General features: G+C 35.0%; 1 protein-coding gene across 5 annotated transcripts in view; it reads left to right on the top strand.

The window, feature by feature from the left end:
* LOC128213624 (uncharacterized) overlaps positions 1-24,663 on the top strand; it is a 76,394-nt gene extending 51,731 nt beyond the window's left edge. For all 5 annotated transcript variants that reach the window (XM_052919588.1, XM_052919589.1, XM_052919590.1 and 2 more), the window contains 10 exons: positions 1,329-1,420; positions 2,785-3,010; positions 3,624-3,793; positions 4,104-4,260; positions 4,992-5,156; positions 11,420-11,578; positions 11,760-11,847; positions 13,267-13,414; positions 15,383-15,448; positions 16,817-24,663. In XM_052919588.1, coding sequence (XP_052775548.1) covers positions 1,329-1,420; positions 2,785-3,010; positions 3,624-3,793; positions 4,104-4,260; positions 4,992-5,156; positions 11,420-11,578; positions 11,760-11,847; positions 13,267-13,414; positions 15,383-15,448; positions 16,817-18,475 — 2,930 coding nt within the window. In that variant the 3' untranslated portion in view covers positions 18,476-24,663. The remainder of the gene's footprint in view (positions 1-1,328; positions 1,421-2,784; positions 3,011-3,623; positions 3,794-4,103; positions 4,261-4,991; positions 5,157-11,419; positions 11,579-11,759; positions 11,848-13,266; positions 13,415-15,382; positions 15,449-16,816) is intronic.
* The last annotated feature ends 956 nt before the right edge of the window (positions 24,664-25,619 follow it).

The following is a 25,619-nucleotide window of genomic DNA, read 5'->3' as shown; positions in this document are numbered from 1 at the left end:
TCTTTCCAGAGAATAAAGATCATATTAACCTATATCAGCTATAAGACAAAATATCTATGAAAACAAATGGCAATTAAAGTGTTAAATGTAGTTAATGGTGTGTCAGACTAGTTACTGAAATATTTTAAGCTTCATTTTATTTTCCAAGGTCTATTAACTTTAAAATAGCATGAATAAGAAATTAATTTTATGATTGTGCTTGAATCATGCTGAGAAACAAATTAATCATTGCTTATACCGCAAAAGATAACCATTTTTTGTTTGTTTACAACACTTTAGTTGAAAGATGAAGACGTATAATCTTGTACACTTAATGCGTGACTTGTTAGAAAACGACTTTCAATTTTGTTTACTTAAATGCTTACACTTTTCACAGTGGAGTTAAATTGCAATCTTGGTTAAATCAATAGTGCATGCCATCAATAACAGCAATTTTGTGTGTCGTTATAATGCAAAATTGTTATAAATCACTTTTAAATTGCAATAAAAACCTGATACTGGTAGTTACAATAATTTTCCTATTTTATTCGTTGTAAATCCTGTTAGAAGAATTTTTATTTGTTGAACAGGACGATCATCCTGTAAAGATGGATGGTTAAAGCATAATTATATGTCAAACAAATTAGGATAAGAATATCATGATTTATTATATTTTGTTGATTATAGATATTTCAAAGTTTAAAAATTATTACACTGAAGCTTTTAAAATAAAGAATAAAAACCTCTGTAAAATTGTGCAGCGAGAGTCATGGGGATGACTTCTGGAAACTTCTTAGTGCCCTTATAACAGTGTTGAGTTAAGCTCACTATTTTTATCATTTTCTAAATCGTGTTATACTTACTTGTTTGAAGGTTTCTTAGACTTATATAGTAACAACGTAAAATATATGTCTTACAATTATGATAAACTAAATTTTATTTGATGAAATTAAGCAAAAATAAGAAAAATAATCAAAGAAATATGCCTCTCAAGCTTGTTCAGAACTTTGTTTAAGTTAATTATGTTTAAGAAATCGGCCATTATACTTCGTAAGTGTATCTTAGGAGACATAGGTAGAGTACTATGTCAAGTGACCCCTCATTGGCCGAAATTGACAATAAACAATTTATCAATTATAAAAATCAAATTCATCAAGTATTATTTTGGCTAATTGAAATAAGCTACTTAAGCTAGTTAAGCTTAAGATGTTTTGACACATTGGGGCTTGGAGAGTATGAAAGTACATATTGATCCATAGGATTTGGTTGTTGAACGCTCAAGTGCTTGCAGCTGGAGTAATAAAAACCCAGAAACTTTTGAGATAATATTGATTTATTTTCTTTTTCAGGTCCCTCTGCCAGCCCTGAGGTCATTGGGTACACTTGGGATCTGCTGGAATGTGAAAAGGGTGAACACAGGAATGTCAGAGTTTTTTGGAAGGTACAATGATGCATTTATCTATAAATAGCTCATTCCTGGGGGTCGTTTCAATCAAGATCTTGGTCGATTTCAATCATAAATTGAAACAATTTGAGTGTCAGAATTTGTTTGAGGGTAAAGTGAAACTGAAAGTTTAGCAAGTATTAAAATAAACACAAAGTTGAGGAAGATAAAAAATTCCATTTGTGACATTTATACAGATTTAAGATAATTGAAGTAACAACTTAAAGCTGCACTCTCACAGATTGAACATTTTGACAACTTTCTTATTTATTGTCTTGGAACGAGCCAGTTTTTGCAAAATCCATGGAAACCAGTTATATAAGACTGCTGACAGAAAATTAGATCGCAGATTTTTATATTAAGTTCAAAAATGGATGTTTTAAATATTTTTCTTCAATAGTTAGTAATGGTTTAAGCCATAAAACATTAATTTTCGAACGGAAATATGAAAATCTACAATCTCAGCTTTTGTCAGCAATCTGATATCATTGGTTTGCAGATATTTATGCAAAAAAAAATAAAAAAGTTGTAAAAATGTTATATCTGTGAGAGTGCAGCTTTATGTCCTTTTTTGAAACAGCCCTTAATAAATAATTAATTTGAACCTTTTTCTTAATAATAAAACACAGTTTTTTTGTTGTTTTGATTAACTCAAATATTGATTGTGATTTGTTTGTTACCGTTAATAATTGGCTAATTTATTTACATCCAATCTAAAATTAATTTTTTGCTTCTCATGGAATAACATAAATTTAAAATATTATATAATGTATATATATATATTTATATATATATATATATATAAATATATATATATATATATATATATATATATATAATAAAAATAACATGTATGTATAAAAATAATATAATATATATATTTACACAATATAATAATATATTTAAGAAATATAACACACCACTGAGGGCCGTATGACATTATAGGGACCGGCCAGTCAGCCAACAAAGGTGTATATAGACCAAGGCATAAGCCGAGGTCCCTTCACCTTCGGAGGCTGACTGGCCGGTCCTTATAATGCCATATGGTCCTAAGGTGTGTGTTATATTCCTTATATTATACTAAACCTTTCAAATTACTATTCAATATTTTGAAAGCGCTATTAATGTATTTTATTGAACAAAGCAATTAATGTTCAATTGCGACAATTGTTCGCCGTTGTGAAAATCGCAAGTCGTACTCAACAGACCGGCCACAAATATGATATGGACCGCTGACGTCATAAAACTTGGTTTTTGATTAAAATACAATGATATATGGAACGATCGACTTTATATGTTTATATAAAGAACACATTTATGTAAGGTGTAATATTATATATATATATTTTCAATTCTTTCAGCCCGTACCAGAAATAGACAAAAACGGGGAGATTATATACTACAATGTAACTCTATGGCCCGAAAAGAAAGCTGAAATTCTGAACGAAGACGGTATCGCATCGAATTTCTTTTCAGTGAATTTACCCAACGTTTTGTGTGATATGTCGTACAGAGTAACTGTAGAGGCCTATACAAGAATTGGAGGTTCCCCGCACAATCATTCCTTCGTTGTGCTTCGTCACTCAAGTATGTTTAGTAGCTTAACTTTGTCTTATTATTATCTTAAAGCTGCACTTTCATAGATGGACCGTTCTGACAACATTTTTTATTTGTCGTCTTAAAATGAGCAATTTTTTTCGTAAAGGTCTGTGAACCAGCTATTTTAAGCCTTCTTTATTTCAGTTTGTATACAGATTTTGCTGTTTTTTTATCTATGACAAAAAAAGAAAAGAAAAAAGAATAATTGTTTGTTTCTGTGAGAGATTGTAGTATTTTTCACTGAGTGAAAACCAACTCACTTTTTGTGTTCACTAGGTGAAAAATATTGCAATGTTGCACTGAAACAAGATTTTTTTTTATATTTATTATATGCCATTAAATTGCATTTTATTAGAAAAAATGTTCCATACTGTATGCATAAATAATGATGTTTATTAAACAAAATATGATATCAAAATTATGTTTAAAATAAAAAGTATTTAATGTTTTCAGGGATTCCTATTTTTAATGCTTAGCAAGATGTTTATTATCATTATTTTTGTTTTAAATGTTTTGCACATTACCTAGAAATATATAAGCCATTTTGGAGGAAAAAAAAGATCAACAAAGATATATATAATGGTTATTTTTTTCATCCCAGCTGTTGAGCGACCTCATTTCATGGTAGAGTCTATCACAAGCAACTCATCAGATACAGGAACAAATGTGACAGTAGATATTGAGATACTTGGAGTTGACGTGGAGGAAATGACAAAGAGTGCGGCTCATTACATGATTTGCTGGTGTGAAAAAGATCGTGGGAGCTGCAAGGTAAGTGGATTTTAAATCTTCTTCTTTAAAAGTACTCTCTTTCAGATTGTAAGTCAGGGAAATCACTGTGTTGGAGTTGATTCTACACTCGTTTAGCGGCCATCTTTGATTTAGTCATATCAGTTGTTTCCAAAATGGTAGTCAATTTAACATAGTCACTGTAACCCATTATATTTGTTCTGATGTCAACCGCTATCTAATTTTATATCGTAATTTGGGAATTTAAAGCATATTTGTGCCTATAATGATTCTTATCCGTAGCCTTCGCCTAACATAATTAAAATTGTACTATAACTGTTTAATTTTCCAGCGAATGTCAGTCTTACACTGTGTTCGGTCACAAACAAAGACAACCTCACTGGAGCTAGCTGATCCAGGAAATAAAATGTACGCCGTTTCCATGGTAACAGAGTCTGGTGATACAAGCTCACTGGCCCTAGAAAGCTGTATCTACCCAAAAAATATTGGTATGTATTATTTAATTAGTTAAAATGCTTTCTTTGAAATTTGCTAACAGTTTTTTAGTCAAACATGGACAGTGCCATAATAAAAACTAGTGAGTTATTGTCATAGCATTAGCAACATTGTTGCATACAGCACTTTGACCTTGGCAGTAACTGAAAAAAAAGTGGAGAAAAATTGTTCTCTTGGTAAATAAAGTATTAAGGGTATATTTCTCTTTTAATTTATGAATATTTTATTTTGTTTTTGAAATTGGCAGTGTTGGTGCAAACATTTTTAACAATTTTTTTGTCCGAGAGGGTACATTTTTGGCTATTTTATTACTCTTTTTCCTATATATTAAAATAAAAAGTAAACTTGGATGATTTTAGGGGTCCCCCAGGATCCGCTAGTGTGTTATTATTGCAATCTTTGTTTCAGAAAAAAATAACCATTATGTATTTTCTTGTTTCATTTAAACTTTTGAAACAGAACATGAAGTTGTCCCTACTTATCGAGCCTCAAACTGTTTACTGAAAATTGTTGAAAAAATTCATTTTTACCGACAAAAGACTCGTTTTATAACTTTTCTTAACTTGTTCCATAAAAAGAGGATCTCACATGGCTGGCATTTAATACGGAATTGACAGATAAACTTGAAAAATCACTTTTAATGGATGATAGCAAACACATTAATTTTTAGCGCTCCTCTCCTTGTTTCAAAATTTTATACATGCATACATTTAAATCTTTACAGATCCAACTGTGTCGCCGAATAGCGTGAAAGCAAGCCCCGGGTCAGAAGACAACACCATCAATGTTATATGGGACAAGCTCACTTGCCAGTCTTGGCAGCCGTTTATCGCTACTTACGTGGTGCAGTATTGTATAGTGCCAAGGGAGGGCATCAATGATTGCAAGAGTAAGCTATAAAAAGTCTAAGGGATAATATCAATGATAATAATAATAATGATAATAACAATAATAATAATAATAATAATAAAAATAATAATAATAATAATAATGATAATAATAGTGATAATTGCTAAATGCCTGTTTTTTTGGCTGTTTAATGCCTGTTGTAGGAATTTTAAATGCCTGATTTTTATATTGGTTAATTACCGTTGTAAGACTGGTTAATGCCTGTTGTGAGACTGGTTAATGCCTGTTGTGAGACTGGTTAATGCCTGTTGTGAGACTGGTTGATGCCTGTTGCGAGACTGGTTAATGCCTGTTGCGAGACTGGTTAATGCCTGTTGTGAGACTGGTGAATGCCTGTTGCGAGACTGGTTGATGCCTGTTGTGAGACTGGTTAATGCCTGTTGTGAGACTGGTTAATGCCTGTTGTGAGACTGGTTAATGCCTGTTGTGAGACTGGTTGATGCCTGTTGCGAGACTGGTTAATGCCTGTTGTGAGACTGGTTGATGCCTGTTGTGAGACTGGTGAATGCCTGTTGCGAGACTGGTAAATGCCTGTTGCGAGACTGGTTAATGCCTGTTGTGAGACTGGTGAATGCCTGTTGTGAGACTGGTTAATGCCTGTTGTGAGACTGGTGAATGCCTGTTGTGAGACTGGTTAATGCCTGTTGTGAGACTGGTGAATGCCTGTTGTGAGACTGGTTAATGCCTGTTGTGAGACTGGTGAATGCCTGTTGTGAGACTGGTTGACTGGTGAATGCCTGTTGCGAGACTGGTTAATGCCTGTTGTGAGACTGGTGAATGCCTGTTGCGAGACTGGTTGATGCCTGTTGTGAGACTGGTTAATGCCTGTTGTGAGACTGGTTAATGCCTGTTGTGAGACTGGTGAATGCCTGTTGTGAGACTGGTTGATGCCTGTTGTGAGACTGGTGAATGCCTGTTGTGAGACTGGTGAATGCCTGTTGTGAGACTGGTTAATACCCTGTTGTGAGAATGGTGAATGCCTGTTGTGAGACTGGTTAATGCCTGTTGTGAGACTGGTTAATGCCTGTTGTGAGACTGGTTAATGCCTGTTGTGAGACTGGTGAATGCCTGTTGTGAGACTGGTGAATGCCTGTTGTGAGACTGGTTAATGCCTGTTGTGAGACTGGTTGGTGCCTGTTGTGAGACTGGTTAATGTCTGTTGTGAGACTGGTTGATGCCTGTTGTGAGACTGGTTAATGCCTGTTGTGAGACTGGTTAATGCCCGTTGTGAGACTGGTTAATGCCTGTTGTGAGACTGGTTAATACCCTGTTGTGAGACTGGTTAATGCCTGTTGTGAGACTGGTTAATGCCTGTTGTGAGACTGGTTAATGCCCGTTGTAAGACTGGTGAATGCCCGTTGTGAGACTGGTTGATGCCCGTTGTGAGACTGGTTAATGTATGTTGTGAGACTGGTTGATGCCCGTTGTGAGACTGGTTAATGCCTGTTGTGAGACTGGTTAATACCCTGTTGTGACACTGGTTAATGCCTGTTGTGAGACTGGTTAATGCCTGTTGTGAGACTGGTTAATGCCCGTTGTAAGACTGGTGAATGCCCGTTGTGAGACTGGTTGATGCCCGTTGTGAGACTGGTTAATGTATGTTGTGAGACTGGTTGATGCCCGTTGTGAGACTGGTAAATGCCTGTTGTGAAACTGGTGAATGCCCGTTGTGAGACTGGTAAATGCCTGTTGTGAGACTGGTTAATGCCCGTTGTGAGACTGGTTAATGCCCGTTGTAAGACTGGTTTATGCCTGTTGTAAGACTGGTTAATGCCTGTTGTGAGACTGGTTAATGCCTGTTGTAAGACTGGTAAATGCCTGTTGTGAGACTGGTTAATGCCTGTTGTGAGACTGGTTACTGCCTGTTGTGAGACTGTTTAATGCCTGTTGTGAGACTGGTTAATGCCTGTTGTGAAACTGGTGAATGCCCGTTGTGAGACTGGTGAATGCCTGCTGTGAGACTGGTTAATGCCTGTTGTGAGACTGGTGAATGCCTGTTGTGAGACTGGTTCATGCCCTGTTGTGAGACTGTTTAATGCCTGTTGTGAGACTGGTTACTGCCTGTTGTGAGACTTGTTAATGCCTGTTGTGAGACTGGTTAATGCCTGTTGTAAGACTGGTGAATGCCTGTTGTGAGACTGGTAAATGCCTGTTGTGAGACTGTTTAATGCCTGTTGTGAGACTGGTTAATGCCTGTTGTGAGACTGGTGAATGCCCGTTGTGAGACTGGTGAATGCCTGTTGTAAGACTGGTGAATGCCTGTTGTGAGACTGGTTAATGCCTGTTGTGAGACTGGTGAATGCCTGTTGTGAGACTGGTTAATGCCTGTTGTAAGACTGGTTAATGCCTGTTGTGAGACTGGCTAATGCCTGTTGTAAGACTGGTTAATGTCTGTTGTGAGACTGGTCAATGCCTGTTGTGAGACTGGTTAATGCCTGTTGTAAGACTGGTTAATGCCTGTTGTGAGACTGGTGAATGCCTGTTGTGAGACTGGTTAATGCCTGTTGTAAGACTGGTTAATGCCTGTTGTGAGACTGGTAAATGCCTGTTGTGAGACTGGTGAATGCCTGTTGTGAGACTGGTCAATGCCTGTTGTGAGACTGTTTAATGCCTGTTGTGAGACTGGTTAATGCCTGTTGTGAGACTGGTCAATGCCTGTTGTGAGACTGGTTAATGCTTGTTGTGAGACTGGTGAATGCCTGTTGTGAGACTGGTTAATGCCTGTTGTGAGACTGGTCAATGCCCGTTGTGAGACTGGTGAATGCCTGTTGTGAGACTGGTGAATGCCTGTTGTGAGACTGGTTCATGCCCTGTTGTGAGACTGTTTAATGCCTGTTGTGAGACTGGTTACTGCCTGTTGTGAGACTTGTTAATGCCTGTTGTGAGACTGGTTAATGCCTGTTGTAAGACTGGTGAATGCCTGTTGTGAGACTGGTAAATGCCTGTTGTGAGACTGGTTAATGCCTGTTGTGAGACTGGTTAATGCCTGTTGTGAGACTGTTTAATGCCTGTTGTGAGACTGGTAAATGCCTGTTGTGAGACTGGTGAATGCCCGTTGTGAGACTGGTGAATGCCTGTTGTAAGACTGGTGAATGCCTGTTGTGAGACTGGTTAATGCCTGTTGTGAGACTGGTGAATGCCTGTTGTGAGACTGGTTAATGCCTGTTGTAAGACTGGTTAATGCCTGTTGTGAGACTGGCTAATGCCTGTTGTAAGACTGGTTAATGTCTGTTGTGAGACTGGTCAATGCCTGTTGTGAGACTGGTTAATGCCTGTTGTGAGACTGGTTAATGCCTGTTGTGAGACTGGTGAATGCCTGTTGTGAGACTGGTTAATGCCTGTTGTGAGACTGGTTAATGCCTGTTGTGAGACTGGTTAATGCCTGTTGTAAGACTGGTTAATGCCTGTTGTGAGACTGGTAAATGCCTGTTGTGAGACTGGTGAATGCCTGTTGTGAGACTGGTGAATGCCTGTTGTGAGACTGTTTAATGCCTGTTGTGAGACTGGTTAATGCCTGTTGTGAGACTGGTTAATGCCTGTTGTGAGACTGGTTAATGCCCGTTGTGAGACTGGTTACTGCCTGTTGTGAGACTGGTCAATGCCTGTTGTGAGACTGGTTAATGCTTGTTGTGAGACTGTTTAATGCCCGTTGTGAGACTGGTCAATGCCTGTTGTGAGACTGGTTACTGCCTGTTGTGAGACTGGTCAATGCCTGTTGTGAGACTGGTTAATGCCTGTTGTGAGACTGGTTAATGCTTGTTGTGAGACTGGTCAATGCCTGTTGTAAGACTGGTTTATGCCTGTTGTGAGACTGTTTAATGCCCGTTGTGAGACTGGTTACTGCCTGTTGTGAGACTGTTTAATGCCCGTTGTGAGACTGGTTACTGCCTGTTGTGAGACTGGTCAATGCCTGTTGTGAGACTGGTTAATGCTTGTTGTGAGACTGGTGAATGCCTGTTGTGAGACTGGTTAATGCCTGTTGTGAGACTGGTGAATGCCCGTTGTGAGACTGGTGAATGCCTGTTGTGAGACTGGTGAATGCCCGTTGTGAGACTGGTGAATGCCTGTTTTGAGACTAGTGAATGCCCGTTGTGAGACTGTTTAATGCCTGTTGTGAGACTGGTTAATGCCTGTTGTAAGACTGGTTAATGCCTGTTGTGAGACTGGTTAATGCCTGTTGTGAGACTGGTTAATGCCTGTTGTGAGACTGGTTAATACCCTGTTGTGAGAATGGTGAATGCCTGTTGTGAGACTGGTTAATGCCTGTTGTAAGACTGGTGAATGCCTGTTTTGAGACTAGTGAATGCCTGTTGTGAGACTGTTTAATGCCTGTTGTGAGACTGGTTAATGCCTGTTGTGAGACTGGTTAATGCCTGTTGTGAGACTGGTTAATGCCTGTTGTGAGACTGTTTAATGCCCGTTGTAAGACTGGTTAATGCCTGTTGTGAGACTGGTTAATGCCTGTTGTGAGACTGGTTAATGCCTGTTGTGAGACTGTTTAATGCCTGTTGTAAGACTGGTTAATGCCTGTTGTGAGACTGGTTAATGCCTGTTGTGAGACTGGTTAATGCCTGTTGTGAGACTGGTGAATGCCTGTTGTGAGACTGGTGAATGCCTGTTTTGAGACTAGTGAATGCCTGTTGTGAGACTGTTTAATGCCTGTTGTGAGACTGGTTAATGCCTGTTGTGAGACTGGTGAATGCCTGTTGTGAGACTGGTTAATGCCTGTTGTGAGACTGGTTAATGCCTGTTGTGAGACTGGTTAATGCCTGTTGTGAGACTGGTTAATGCCTGTTGTGAGACTGGTGAATGCCCGTTGTGAGACTGGTGAATGCCTGTTTTGAGACTAGTGAATGCCTGTTGTGAGACTGTTAAATGCCTGTTGTGAGACTGGTTAATGCCTGTTGTGAGACTGGTTAATGCCTGTTGTGAGACTGGTGAATGCCTGTTGTGAGACTGGTTGATGCCTGTTGTGAGACTGGTGAATGCCTGTTGTGAGACTGGTGAATGCCTGTTGTGAGACTGGTTAATACCCTGTTGTGAGAATGGTGAATGCCTGTTGTGAGACTGGTTAATGCCTGTTGTGAGACTGGTGAATGCCCGTTGTGAGACTGGTGAATGCCTGTATTGAGACTAGTGAATGCCTGTTGTGAGACTGGTTAATGCCTGTTGTGAGACTGGTTAATGCCTGTTGTGAGACTGGTTAATACCCTGTTGTGAGAATGGTGAATGCCTGTTGTGAGAATGGTGAATGCCTGTTGTGAGACTGGTTAATGCCTATTGTGAGACTGGTTAATGCCTGTTTTGAGACTGGTGAATGCCTGTTGTGAGAATGGTGAATGCCTGTTGTGAGACTGGTGAGTGCCTGTTGTGAGTCTGGTGAATGCCTGTTGTGAGACTGGTGAATTCCTGTTGTGAGACTGGTTGATGCCTGTTGATGCCTGTTTTGAGACTGGTGAATGCCTGTTGAAAGACTGGTTAATGCCTGTTGTGAGTCTGGTGAATGCCTGTTGTGAGACTGGTGAATGCCTGTTGTGAGACTGGTTGATGCCTGTTTTGAGACTGGTTAATGCCTGTTGTGAGACTGGTTAATACCCTGTTGTGAGACTGGTTGATGCCTGTTGTGAGACTGGTGAATGCCTGTTGTGAGACTGGTTAATGCCTGTTGTGAGACTGGTTGATGCCTGTTGTGAGACTGGTGAATGCCCGTTGTGAGACTGGTTAATGCTTGTTGTGAGACTGGTTTATGCCTGTTTTGAGACTGGTTAATGCCTGTTGTGAGACTGGTCAATGCCCGTTGTGAGACTGGTCAATGCCTGTTGTGAGACTGGTTAATGCCTGTTGTGAGACTGGTTAATGCCTGTTGTGAGACTGGTGAATGCCCGTTGTGAGACTGGTCAATGCCTGTTGTAAGACTGGTTTATGCCTGTTGTGAGACTGGTGAATGCCTGTTGTGAGACTGGTTGATGCCTGTTGTGAGACTGGTCAATGCCTGTTGTGAGACTGGTTAATGCCCGTTGTGAGACTGGAATATGCCCGTTGTGAGACTGGTTTATGCCTGTTGTGAGACTGGTTAATGCCTGTTGCGAGACTGGTTAATGTCTATTGTATGATTGGTTAATGATTATTTTTTTCGACTGAGGCTAATATCACAGTGATGTTATTATGTACATGCATAATTATTTTCTTTGATAAATATTATTGATCTGACTGACAATTAGACATGATTCTCACACATTCCAGGTCCAGTAGACAGAGTGGAGGTTCCTGAGAGTGATTTTAGCTACATGTTGACAGACCTGAAGGAGGATGAAGTATATCGTTTTGTTGTTCAGGGAAAGACAAGAGACGGAAAATACACCCCAGACAGTGAGCCAGCATTTGCCAAGGCTGTAAATAAAGGTATGGTTGTAACAGATCCATAGTGTCCACCTTTTTAAATATTTCTTTATACTTAAACTTTAATACCTAAATTTGTTAAATCTTGTTGTGAAAATCAGTCATTTTAACATTTGATTTATTAAATTATTTAGTCTTCTGTCATAACTAATTTTAAATATGAACTGATTATTTTTATTTTCAGCTTTGAAACCAGGTGAAATTACTGGGATTGTCTTTGGCTGTGTATTTTTTCTGGCCTTTGCCATTGCCGGATTTGTATTTGTTGCCAGGTGAGTGGTCGCATATCATTGTTTGTTTGTGATATGTGGATTGCTTAAATGTCACAAGGTTTACATTTGCGATTTTTAGCGATTCAATCCAGACGCGAGTAATAAACCTAGCGAAACATATAATTTTACTGATGTTTGTCATCCACTAATAAATAATTGCCTTGTGAATTTTGAAATTTAAGAATTAAAGAAATCGGACATGGCGATATTAAAACAATATACATTTATATGATACATGTAAAACTAGTATTGGTTCTTACATAAACTATTATTGCACGCCATTTTTTTTTTAAAAGATATCCTGTACAGTTAGTCAATCATATATTTAGACAAAAATTAGTAAACCATCCTTTAATTAGGTTGGAGAGTGTTTTTTTTTTTTTTTTGGTCTATACATTATTTGACCACTGTATCTGAACGGTAAAAAGAGGGCTAGCTTTACCGTGCTATAACTTTTATGCAGATAAATTGCACAGCTATTTCTTCTAAATGCACTCTAGTCATTGAAAGATATCCTAAACAACACAGTACAAATAGTGACTTCACCATTCTTTTGAAATTATATAATTCCAATATCTCAAGTTTTGAAGCAGTTACTATGACATGATAAAATTTTACTGATTTCGGTGTTATGATGTCAGTTGAAAATTTGCTAAAAAGAAATTTAACTTGGAATTATGCACCAGTCAATTGTAACCATGGTCTCCTGCAGGGACGAACTGCTGGTAAAATCCCTGCCAAATGCCCTCGCAACCAAGGTACCCTAGATAAGGCCTATTGCCACCCCGCTATTTTTGGCGAGAATACAAAACCACCACATTCACCAGGGACTGGGGGGCCACCTGGAAGATAAAAACACAGCCCATTTCCCCGGCTACCTCTGGACCTGGGGGAGCTGTGGTTACAAATGACTGGTGCATTACTGAATTAGTAGTTATGACATTGTTGTACTAATATCTTGTTTCTACGAAAATCTTTTACAAGGGCCGTAATCATTAAGCTTCTTAGTGAACATTTTTAACTTAGTGAAAACTTTAGTGAATTTTAACAATGAATATTTTAAATTCTCTCTGTTTTTCATCAAAAGTATTCCCATACATTTATTATTATGTCCTTTTTCTTGCCGTTTTCATGTTTTTGTTGTAAAACCATTGTTATTTTTCTTTAAATTCAACTTAAAAAAGGGTATTTTTTCACTAAGTTGAAAACTTCCACTAAGATGCTTTATTAATACGGCCCCTGATGTGTTAGTTCCATCTGATCTGTTTCCTATCAAATATGGCAAAATCATATGCTTTTCTATCATGTATATTTAATCTTTAAAAAAACTGATAACTGTCCTGTTTAAATTTTTATCTAAAAACAACGAGAACCTTATATCTTGCATATTTAGTAATATGGGGTTTATTTTTCTTGCAGACACTGTAACCACCGACGCAAAGAATTCTTGAAGAGTAAGAAAGAGATCACAGATATTGCCGTCTCACCGCAAAATGATATAACATGCGATCACTACACAAACTTTTCAGATTCCTCAAATGTAATCCCAGACGAGAATCATGCACTGGTATGGTATTTTCTAGGCATTTTTATACTTTATTCTTTCTGTCATCTTAACAAGTTCCTGGTACTATATTCTATTTACACTTCATAAGTACCGTAGAAAAATTAAACGACAAATCTCAATTTCATGAATATTAATAATTAGGTATGGGAGAAAACTCTTCTTCCAATGAAACTGCATATGTTACAATCAAATACTCTTCAACTTTAAAGATTAACCATGATGTAATACAGTGGGTTTTGTTACTAAACATAGCAAAGGAGGCTTGACACAATTTCATTGGCTAAGATTGTGGAGAAGTTCCAGTTCAGCACCAATGAAACTGCCTGATATTTTTTCATGATTCAGTGATATTTGTATCTAAATATTCCTGGGTACTCCATGAAGTAGAGCATAACAGTCACACGGGCTTATCAGCCAATGAGTTTCAATGTACTGGCAATCATATTAGTTGATTTTTTTAACAGATTTTACTCTTTACTTTTTGATAGTCCTAATTCTAGTGTTATTAGTTTGCTTTTAACTTTAATTAACAAGAGTTCTTTTTCTTTTTTATTTATGTATCCACTCATTTTTATTTTTCCTATCCCTTCTTTTGAAAATTCTCTTAACAATCTCTGGAAGTGATTTCATTCAAATTCAAATTATAGCCCAAATTTTAAATTACTAAATGGCAATTTACTAGGGACCGTTTCAAGAAACATCTTAATTTTAGATCTTCCATTTTAGTCGTGAATGGAAATTATCCTAGTGTAATAGTTTCATTTCTTTGTTACATTTTTGAGTTATAACTGAACTTCAGCCAATATTACAAATGTACATGAAGTTGAGGATATATAAAATCAACAATGTCCTGCCATTTGTGATTCTATATGAATTTAAGATAATTGAAGACTAAAATCCTATATTGAAATGGCCCCCTGGGTATTAAAAATAAAGCTGAAGGAATAAGTAGCTGTAATATCATTTTTTTATCCTCCAAGGTTTTTTTTTTTTTTTTTTTTTTTAAATCTAGGTATTAATTAATTGTCATAGCTTTGGTGTTGAAGTCATCAATTTTGTGCAGAAAACTTTAACTTTGCCATTACTCAAAAACCATTTAAGTAATTAAGATGAAACTTGGTACACATGTTGCCAGGGTCAATATGCAATGTACAACAAGGACCAAAATCTGGCTATAATATTTATTATTTTTTTTAATAATGCCCCCTTTTTTACCTAAATCATACAGCACTTTTCTCGTAAAATGTTTATTGACAGAATGGTTTTGTTTCTTTTTAAAGTTATAAATAGAATATATATATTATTGATTTGGGCCAGTGGCCTTTAGGCCACTCTCAATTAACTGCTAGATTTTCATCCCGCCCGCCCGCCCGCCCCCTCGTTTTTCTGCCACCCCTTAAATTTTATTGATTCAAATAAAAGTGTTGAATTGGGGTCTGTATTTGCCTAGCGGTTGTGTACTCTCCAGGAACGGTCTTTATTCATACTAGCCTGTGTCGATGTAAACATTCACATGTAAAAAAGGAGAATTGTAAGGATGGGGTTCTTGGTCTGTGTAGAAACACTTGTATATGGTCCCTTATGCAATAAGAAAGAGAATGAACACAGTCATATACACAATGAAACAGTTGTCTAAAAAAAAAAAAAAAAAATGTAAACCCCTTGCCCCTATTTCAAATTTTTTTTTTAAATGAAGCAATTAATTTATTTTTGCCATATCAAGTAAAGAATTTGAATTTAAATATAGCTTAAAAAAATGTTTTGGCATACATACATACATACATCCCAGTAGTTTTATATTTAAATTAATAGCATTTATTCATGTTTTTACTATAACTTAATTGTAAAGAATTTATTTTCCTAATAATTTCTCTAATATTTGAAACGCTAAATAAATAATAAATTTAGCCATATGAAAGATAATTATGAAAATACTAACATCTGTTTTTCTTCTTACTTCGAAAATAGGACAACGGAATGGACAATGACGGCTATCTCGTTCCTTCAGACATGAAAAATTCCTTCAATGAAGAGGTCTGTTATTGTTGTTTGTTGTGATGGTTGTATGTATACCGTCCTTGAAATATTTGCTTCATTAAAATAGCAACATGTATTGTTAGCTTGACTATTCGAAGATGAGGAGAGCTATACTACTCACCCAAGTGTCGGCGTTGGAGTCACACCTTGGTTAAGGTTTTGCGTGCAAGTACACATAGGTTAATATCTCAGCAACTACTTGTTGTATTGCATTGAGACTTTATGCAATGGTACTCAACCATCCAACCTTCTTAATTAACCAAGTTAAATAACTCTAGTTTGCATTTAATGCAAAAAATTGCTCTTTATTATTTGACTTAGAAATTCTGGTTAAGGTTTTGTGTGTAAGCACACATAGGTTAATATCTCAGCAACTACTTGTTGTATTGCATTGAGACTTTATACAATGGTACTCAACCAACCAACCTACTAAATTAACCAAGTTAGATAACTCTAGTTTGCATTTAATGCAAATAATTGCCCTTTATTATTTGACTTAGAAATTCTGGTTAAGGTTTTGTGTGTAAGCACACATAGGTTAATATCTCAGCAACTACTTGAGGTATTGCATTGAGACTTTATACAATGGTACTCAACCATCCAACCTACTAAATTAACCAAGTTAGATAACTCTAGTTTGCATTTAATGCAAAAAATTGCCCTTTATTATTTGACTTAGAAATTCTGGTTAAGGTTTTGTGTGTAAGCACACATAGGTTAATATCTCAGCAACTACTTGTTGTATTGCATTGAGACTTTATACAATGGTACTCAACCATCCAACCTACATAATTAAGCAAGTTAGATAGCTGTATTTTGCAAATAATGGCCCTTTATAATTGAACTTAAAAATGTAACCACATAATGACATTTATGTTTATATCTCAGCAAATACATCATGTATTGCATTTAAATCTAATCTAATTTTACCGTGATCCATGCATGTTTCGCCAAAACTTTTTAGTCCTTACACTAAAAAGCGGCGGAATTGTCGAGTGCGCTGTCTCTGTGACAGCTCTTGTTTTCTGTACGTTCAAATCTGCGTTCATTTTTGCTTGTACACAACTATATTTTTTGGCCTTGGTATAGTTAGTTATTCACAATAACCATTACTCAATATATCTAGATACTTGGGTTTTTAGGTCTTTCTTAAATCTAATATTCAAACTTGAAAATATACTGTATGCAAGAAATATATTTATGAGATTTTTTATGACCTATAACAAGCAAATATCAAGTGTAAAAAATTGAAAAATTGAATTTACACTTCATGCTAATTTTCAAATTTTAGTAGATGTTGCCATAGTAACTATATAGAAGAAAATACAGAGTGCCATTTTGTTGATCTTGTATCTTATGTTACAGCTTGGAAAGAGACTTGAGAGGCAAGAGAGCAAGGACAGCGGAGTTCCAATGTCTCCAGATGGGAATAACAGTCTTCCCATAGATTACAGTCGGGCTAGAAGACCTGGAAGTGGTTCCTCCACACCTCCAGTTGTCAATGACTTAATTGTTAATCGGGTACAGTTACATAATGTGTCACCAAATGTGTTTCCCAATGAAAAGAAATTGCACATGCCTTATGAGAAGAAAGATGGTGTACAGGATAAGATACGCAATCAAAAGATAACTGAAGCTCCGATTGCACTGGACTACTCAAAGGCTACCGTTAAAGTGGATGGCATTGCTAATTCTGGTTATGTTGATAACACCTTACCAAAATGTCTGAGTGATAGCGATGACGGCGCTGACAAAACTGGTAGAGCAAGAGTTGGTGATGAGACACTGAGAAAGGAGGTAGATAATGGAAATGTGGATCCACCGAAGGACTCAGGATTTACTGAGAAGTCTTTCAGAAATCTGAGTGCTATAGGGAACCAGCGTATATCTTTTTGCTCGGACGATAGCCTTGATAACTATAAAAAGGCTACAATATCTGAGGAAGGGTCTCAGAGTTCAATGAGATCACTTCAAAGCAAAAACACAAGCAAGCTTAGATTGGCCATTGACCAAAAAGCTCCGATTTGTAACAATGACTATGTTCCAACTACTGAAAATCCCAAAGTATCTCAAACAGAACAGGACTCATTATCTTCAAGCCACCTTGTTTCACTGCAAAGCTCATCTTTAGATGCTTCCGATGAAAAGATTGAACAAATTCATGCTAATATCCTCTTACAAGAAAACATACCCATCAGCAATATCCCTGTTCCAACCAATTTTGATGCCAGTAATTCTTCAAACTCAGGGCTATCTATTAATAAAGAAAACAGTGACTCTTTTTCTCAACCTTTGCAAGGGTCATCTGGTCAAGAAAAGGTAGCTGACTATATTTTCCTTGCAGACCAAACACCACAAGGTCAAGGTCTGATTGAAGATATTGTTGAACCTATTGAACTTGATGATTTAGGTCAAAGTCAAGATAATGATCAAGTGGTTACAGGATTCAATTTGGGGCAAGACTACATTCAAGCCCAATCTAATGTAGGCCAAGGTCAATCAAATCAAGCATATGTTCAAGCTCCGGCTGATCAAGGTCAAGATTATATTCAAAACCTACCATATGTTGATACTCAGGCCAATCTAGGTCAAGATCAAGGTCAAGATTATAATTTAAACCCACCAAATAGCTATGTCCAAACTCCAGCTAATCAGGGTCAAAATCAAGGTCAAGATTATATTCAAACCCCACCATATGTAAAAGCTCCAGCTGATCTGGTTCACACTGAAGATTATATTAAAAAACAAGCATATAATCAAGCCCAGGCAAATCAGGGTCAAGGTGAAGATTATAATACAAATAAACCAGGTCAAAGGTCAAGGCAATCTTCTGGTGCTAGTGATAGCCTGAAGTCAGATTCAGGAGTGAGTAGTACAGAAGAATCATGTAATAGCCCTGAGTCTGAACCATCTCAGAATTTTCGGGGCGGGTATGTTTCTGAAAACAGTTTTCAAGCAAAGAAACCGATAATGAAAACAAGTACAGATGAATTTAATGGGTATGTGCAGAATTGTAATCCCTGAAAATTGTGTTTAATTGTCATAATGTCAAACTACCCAGATACAAATATTAAGCCAATGGTGAGATATATTAGTGACACGATAACCCTGGACAATCAATTGCACCGGGACTTTGATTAATATAGTTTTTCGTTAAACAAATTGGGTCATTATCAAGGGCAGCCACACCTCTATAAATGTTATAAGTGTCTTATCAAATAGTATGGCATTTACAATTTATCAACATAACTTGAATTATTTGGGTATTTGTCAGAGGGTTGAAATGTAATTGGTGGGTATGTGCCAAAAGTTAATTGTTGGCTTTGCAGTAATTTAGAACATAAATGTGCATCTATGTTGGAGAGAAATCGTTCTCTTTTCTATTTTAGTATTAAGAGTAATTTTAGCTCCCCTGTTTTTGTTTTCATCATTGGTGGTGTTGTCTAACAGAAGCTTTAAACTTGGCCATTGCTTGTAAACTGTTTAAGATATTGAAAACAAACATAAGACATGAGACAGTATGCCCATGTACTGAAAGGCCCATAAATCTTGCTTTAATAATTGTTGAGTTATGCCCCTTGTTTGACTGTAAAAACAGTCTGCTCTGCAGCGCTCTTATTAAAAGGTTGACGAGCAAAGTATAAAGCCCTTTTATTAATATGTTCACTTTTAACTTACATGTTATGTTAAAGTAATGCGTGCAACATTTTAATGCAACCTGTTATACAGTTGAACCCCATTGGCTCGAACTCACTTGGCTCAAATACCTGTTCGGCTCGAACTGAATGTTAAGGACCGATTTCGTTAAATTGAACGAAGTGATCCCTGCTTGGCTCAAAGTATGAATGGCGGTCCTTCGAAGATCAAGCCATAGGGGTTTGACTGTAGTTGTTTATGAAGCAATATCATATTATTTGTGATAATGCATTAGAATGGTCTTTAACTATACAATTATCATTATTTTACATAACTTTTATATGCGGTAGGTTTTAACTGTAAAGTGTAAATATGTATTTTTTATTGCATATTTTTGTATTAATTTTTATTACCATTTTACAATATGGGACCAAAGTTTTACAAATGATATTTCTTTAAAGAATATTTTACCGTGTCAACACTCTTGTAATTTTTCATATTTCGCAAATATGTATTATTAAAACTGTTTTTACAAGAAAAAGATGAACAGTTACTTTTCTTTTCAAACTTTAGTTTTAAGCAATAACTAAGAGTTCTGCCCATATACACCCTCAGGTTAGAATCCATAGAGTCTGTAATTCTGTCTCATACACGTATCTGGGTATTATTTTCAGTTGTCCGGTGTTAAGCGCGGCATTACTTTCAACATAATTCTCAACATCAATTTTGCTTTAGATAAATTTTCGTAAATAAACTTGTATATTGTATATAAGATATTTACATGTGGTACCTGTTTTACATTAAATGATTCAAAAGGTATCAAGTATCTTTACTATTATGAGTCATTTGTTATAATATTTTTAATTATGCATAACAAATATTGAATGAAAACATGTTTTTCCCATATAGTGTGTAAAAGTTAATATTCTATTGCAATGTTTTCATTTGAAAGTATTTTTATATACTTTTATTCAGAAATCTTTTATTAATGAAAAAAAAAAAGATAAAAAAAAGTATATAAGTGCTATTTGTTTATGATTTTATCAAATGTTTTTATCAAACTGTTATATTTACTTTTTTGTACATAGTATCATTTCAATTGATTAGTTGTCATTATTTTGTATATGTTTTGTATATTTTCCATTCAGCATTATTCAAGCTATCCTAAAATCATTCCCTCTCGTTTCAATTAAAAGGGACTAGCTCACAATTATTTATTTTGTTACATCTTTAAACCTTTTTGAACTTTGTAAATCCAAGTATAGAGTCATTGAGTTTTCTATAGTATTTTTTTGCAAAAAAAGAGCATTTTCTGTAACATTTTCAAGTTATTGTTAACGGATAAGCTCTTATTTAAAGCTGCACTCTCACAGATTTACCTTTTTACGACTTTTTTATTGTTTGTCTTGGAAAGGGCAATTTTTTTGGGTAGATATCTGTAAACTAATGATATAAGATTGCGGACAAAAAAATCAGATTGTAGATTTTCATATTTCCGTTTTAAAATTAATGTTTTATGGTTTAAACTGTTAATAACGGATTAAGAAAATTGCATAAAACATTAAAAAAAAAAATCTTAAGTATAAAAATCTGCGATTCAATTTTTTGTCAGCAGTCTTATATAACTGGTTTACATGATTTTTGCAAAAAATGGCTCGTTCCAAGACAAAAAATAAAAAAGTTGTCAAAACGTTCAATCTGTGAGAGTGCAGCTTTAAACTTAACAGATTTTTTTTATCATTGTGACAAGATTTTTGTTTACATTTCACATGAAATTATTTTTGAATATCCAACTCTTTAGAATACGAACATGTTCCTTTAAAATATATAAAAAAAAATTTTTAACACATTTAAAAAATTAATTCTTCAGTACCATAAAGTGTATATACATGTATATCTATTTTTGTATTTTTTAAAACCATTAATAAATATTCATCAATCACATAAAATGTCTTTATAAAAGTGCCATAGTATAATACATCATTATCATACATTTTTAAAAAATAAGCAACATATAAAATTCATCTCTGCTGAATGCTTTTGGTGCAAATGTTATTTACTTATAAATTATACATGAATAATGTGCCTTTGAATTTAAACATGATTGTGTACAAAATTTAGGTTCATATTCTGTTTTGATAGTGTGTTTTTTCTATTATATTCAGATTTTTCTGATTGTGTAACAGTTACATATACAGTCGAAACTCAATGTGTCAAACTCTTTTATCTTGAAGTGCTGGTTATGTCAAAGTTTTTTCGACTTTTCTTCGGTTAATTTTTCACTTTATATATTTTGGTTATTTCAAATGGTCATTATTTCAAAGTATTTCCTGAGGCTTCAATGACTTTGACATAGCAAGATTTGACTGTATATATTATACTAGATTTAACTGTATATATTAAACTATGTACATTTATGCTAAAAATAAAATGTGTCGGATTGAAGTAGGAAATAGGTGTTTATATAAAAAAATAACATAATGAGGTTACATTTAAATCAATTCACACTTAAATACACTTTTTCAATGAAATTACTTGATTTTTAAACTGTCTCAGAAGGTTTCATCAGCAATATATTTAATTGTATTTGAAAATGTACATTGTACAGGCATTAGCAAATCTACCAGAATATACACATGTACCTTTAAACTCTAATATCTACTTTGAACTAGTCTATTATGTTTCGAATACTTGGCATTCATATTGTATGGAAAACATGGGTTTATGAGATCCTTGTTTACATGAGAATTGTCTTCAAACAGGATTAACCCACTGTTTTTAAAGCTGCACTCTCACAGATAGACCGTTTTGACAACTTTTTTATTTTTTGTCTTGGAACAAGCCAATTTTTGCGAAAACCTATGGAAACCAGTTATATAAGACTGCTGACAAAAATTTAGATCACATATTTTTATAATCAGGTTTATAAATGATGTTTTATGCGTTTTTCTTAAACCCTGTTAGTAACGGTTTAAGCTATAAAACATCAATTTTCAAATGGAAATATGGAAATCTACGATCTGATATTTTGTCAGCAATTTTATATGATTGGTTTGCAAATATTTACTCAAAAATTCGCTCTTTCCAAGAAAAAAAAATAAAAATGTTGTAAAAAATGGTATATCTTTGAGAGTGCAGCTTTAACAAAAGGTATATGACATAAAAAAAATTTTTTTTTTATTTATTTATTAAAAAACAGCTATTTGTTTATACTAACATAATGGTTGACAACAATTCTTTTATAAAGATGTTCTAATATGTGAAAATTGTCAATCCTGAAAAAAAATAGCTTGAGTTCTGTTTGATAATGAAAGATTCATGTCTAAGTTATGGTAAAGAGATTTCGACCCCTTTTGTAATTGTTTGCAAAGTCATTTATATTCATTTTATGGTATTTTCGACTGTTTTTGATGCAAATGTCTGAGAGAAAAAACAACATTTTTTACAGCTGTAAAATAGTCTAATGATAAAAGCTCTCAATTCTGCTTTTAGAACTCAACCTGAACCTTAGAACCCCTGCTAATAATAAGAAAATGGTTGAAGTCAATTTTTACTCTTTTTTTTCAGAGATGTGAATAATTATGCCATATATATTACAATAAATTTAAGTACAAAAATTATAATATTGATTTTTTTTTTCATTTGCTCATGCTGTCTTTATGAATGCAAGAGAAATGATTTATGGAAATTGCTTACATTCCCTTCTGCGATCATAATTGCATGAAAACATGAACATTTTGATCAATACTTTAAAGATGCACTCTTACTCATTAACAAGATTTACCATAATTAATACCATTGTTTAAATATACCAAAAAGGATGAGTAAAAAAGTCACAAACAATGGTTCTGATGAAGGATATCGAGTTTAATTTGCAAAAGAAAGGTGCAGAAAACACAGTATTCTACCTTATGAGACGATAGTAAATCACAGTATATCTTTTAGCACTCACCAACCAATTAATATTGTATCATTTCCAGCTATTAAATAAATGGTTACACCCTTTTTATCAGTAAACAATATTTTCCATAAATGCATTATTTAGTAAGCAATTAAAGGTTTATCACTCAAAATGTTTTTTATATATATATGTGTATGTATTTATTTTGAATAAGAGTGTCACTTAAATTTAAAAAAAAAAAACATGTTGAGAATGGCCATGGATGGTATTTAATATTCAACTTAAGTTAATCATATGGTCATACAGCATTGACTTCATTCACTCTATAGGTCAGTTATTAATTACCAATAATCGGAGTCCGCCCGGTTAGCTCAATCGGTAGAGTGTTGGACTGTGAATCGGACAACCCGGGTTCAATTCCCGGGCGGACCAGGTCACTTCTGTTGTGATTGGTTATGAAATGCTTTCTACGACCATTCGCACTGTACCACTGCCCCTGGCATGTGCAGAAGTAGTCAGTTCCTTGCAGAAGGGAAGGCACCTAGTACTGGTTCTGCCCAGGATAGGTGTGCGGTGGTTGAACTGTCACTCTGGGACCCTTCAATGTGCTCACGCCATGACCCGGAGTATAAACTACTAACCCCATCACCACCAATAATCGGATTAGCTACATCGTTCTCAGATCCAATTAAGACGAATGTTGAATATCAGCCTAGGACTTTGTTTTTTCAATATGTATATTATCATTTGTAAGGTGGCCTTGTATACATGCTTTAAACAACTTAATACCTCTTTCAGAGTCAAAATAGTATATAAAAATACATCATAATAATGATATCATTATTTCGGATGCATGCATGCTAATTTTGTTTTATGGTATATCAATATGTCTCAAAAAGGCTTTGTCTGAAATTTTAATTTATTTACCAAAATGAAATATTCATCACGAATGTCATGATGCCGTGTATCGAAAAAAGTACCGTAAAACATCCATTATTATAAACTCTACCTAAACATAAATAAATAAGTGTAAGATCGACCTACAATGAGCTATTTGACAAAGTTCAATTTCATTATTCATCTGTCAAAAACATAATTACATAAATTTATATTATACATTACTGTAATTATTCTATTAATTGCCCAGGCACTTATAAGAATCATACCCGAGTACAAAGTGGGGGATATGTGTTAATTAGAGACAATTGCTCTCAACCGAGATGAAAATCAGTCCTTATTACAATATTTGGAGGTAAAGACAGAAAAAGTGAAGTAAAATCATAATTATATAAGCAGGTAATCAGAAAACTTGTTGTTTGAAAGGTATGATTTTTTCAAAAATTTAAAGGAGGCAATGTTTTTGCATAATTTTGCGGAAAAAAAAATGGTCATATTCAGGCCGAAAACTGGGGGGTGGAAATTATTAGAGGATGGGCGGTTAATAGAATAATTACGGTATATCATCACCTTGTTGCAAGATGTCTATATGTGCCTTTGAAACTGATTGTCTTCTTAGTTCTTGCACCAAGGTGATGATATTTTAAAAAATACTTTTGTTTATCTGCATCTATGTTTGTCTTAAAAATTTGTCTTAAATCTTGTTACATATTTGTCTTAATATTGTTATATGTGATAGAATGTGAATGTATATCTTTTATGGGAGAATAAATGTTGAAAATAATTTATTTCTTCATGTGGTGAATACCTGCTGAAAATCAGTAAAGAATCCTGGGGCCGGTATTCATGAAGCATCTCAAGTCATTTCCTAAATAATGTCAATTTCTTAAAATGTTCATATCAAATTAAAAGAAATATTTGAGTGTTTTTAACATTAATTTTTTTTTCAATAAAGTCATTGAAAATAATGTATTTGGAAATTTGTTATATTTTATTGATATGGCTTAAAAGTTACTAGAGTTAGGAAATGACTTAAAAAGTTTTATGAATACCGCCCCTGAAACATGGATGGACAGACAGTGTGATTACTATATCTCTTCCTTTGGGGGCATAAAAAGCTCAGAATAATAGGTTACCAATGAACTGATAGTAAAACAGGTGACTAAAATATGTTTGAATGGAGTCATATAGTAGTCTCCTTGTCTGTTCATCAGTCCGTCTGTTTGTCTGTTACCATCGTGGGTCAGCCATTACTCAAACTCTTAATAAGATTTCAATCAAACTTAACAGAATTGTACAACTGCATTCTGTCATGTACAATATTCAGACACACACCTTGTAGGTCAAGGTCACACTTAGAGGTTTATGGAGCTCAATTGGAATTTCATAGTAATACGGTATTATTCAGTGTGTAAAGGCGATAAACGATATCATAAACGCTACATCGAAAGGCAATATTTTTACAAAGATAACTTTCCTATTAATTCACAATATCAAATAAAACATGGCGTAGTCTATAGCCCTGCATTCGGTCATTCTATAAGAGTTTGATTGAGAGTTTAGGTTTTTTAAAACACTTCCACAAGTTTTCACAAAACTGCCGCTTGATGTAGCACTGTCAAAACATTATTTTGGAAACAGGCTTGTCCAAGTGTTTGAGGAAACTACTCACCTAATAAAACTCTGGTAATATAACAGAGACGGTGCTCTTTAAGCGGCATGGACTGCCCTTTG

Source organism: Mya arenaria, chromosome 13 (assembly GCF_026914265.1).
Source record: "Mya arenaria isolate MELC-2E11 chromosome 13, ASM2691426v1".
Classification (NCBI taxonomy): domain Eukaryota; kingdom Metazoa; phylum Mollusca; class Bivalvia; order Myida; family Myidae; genus Mya; species Mya arenaria.
Note: the sequence above shows the minus strand (reverse complement) of the source record. Positions and strands in the feature narration are given on the sequence as shown.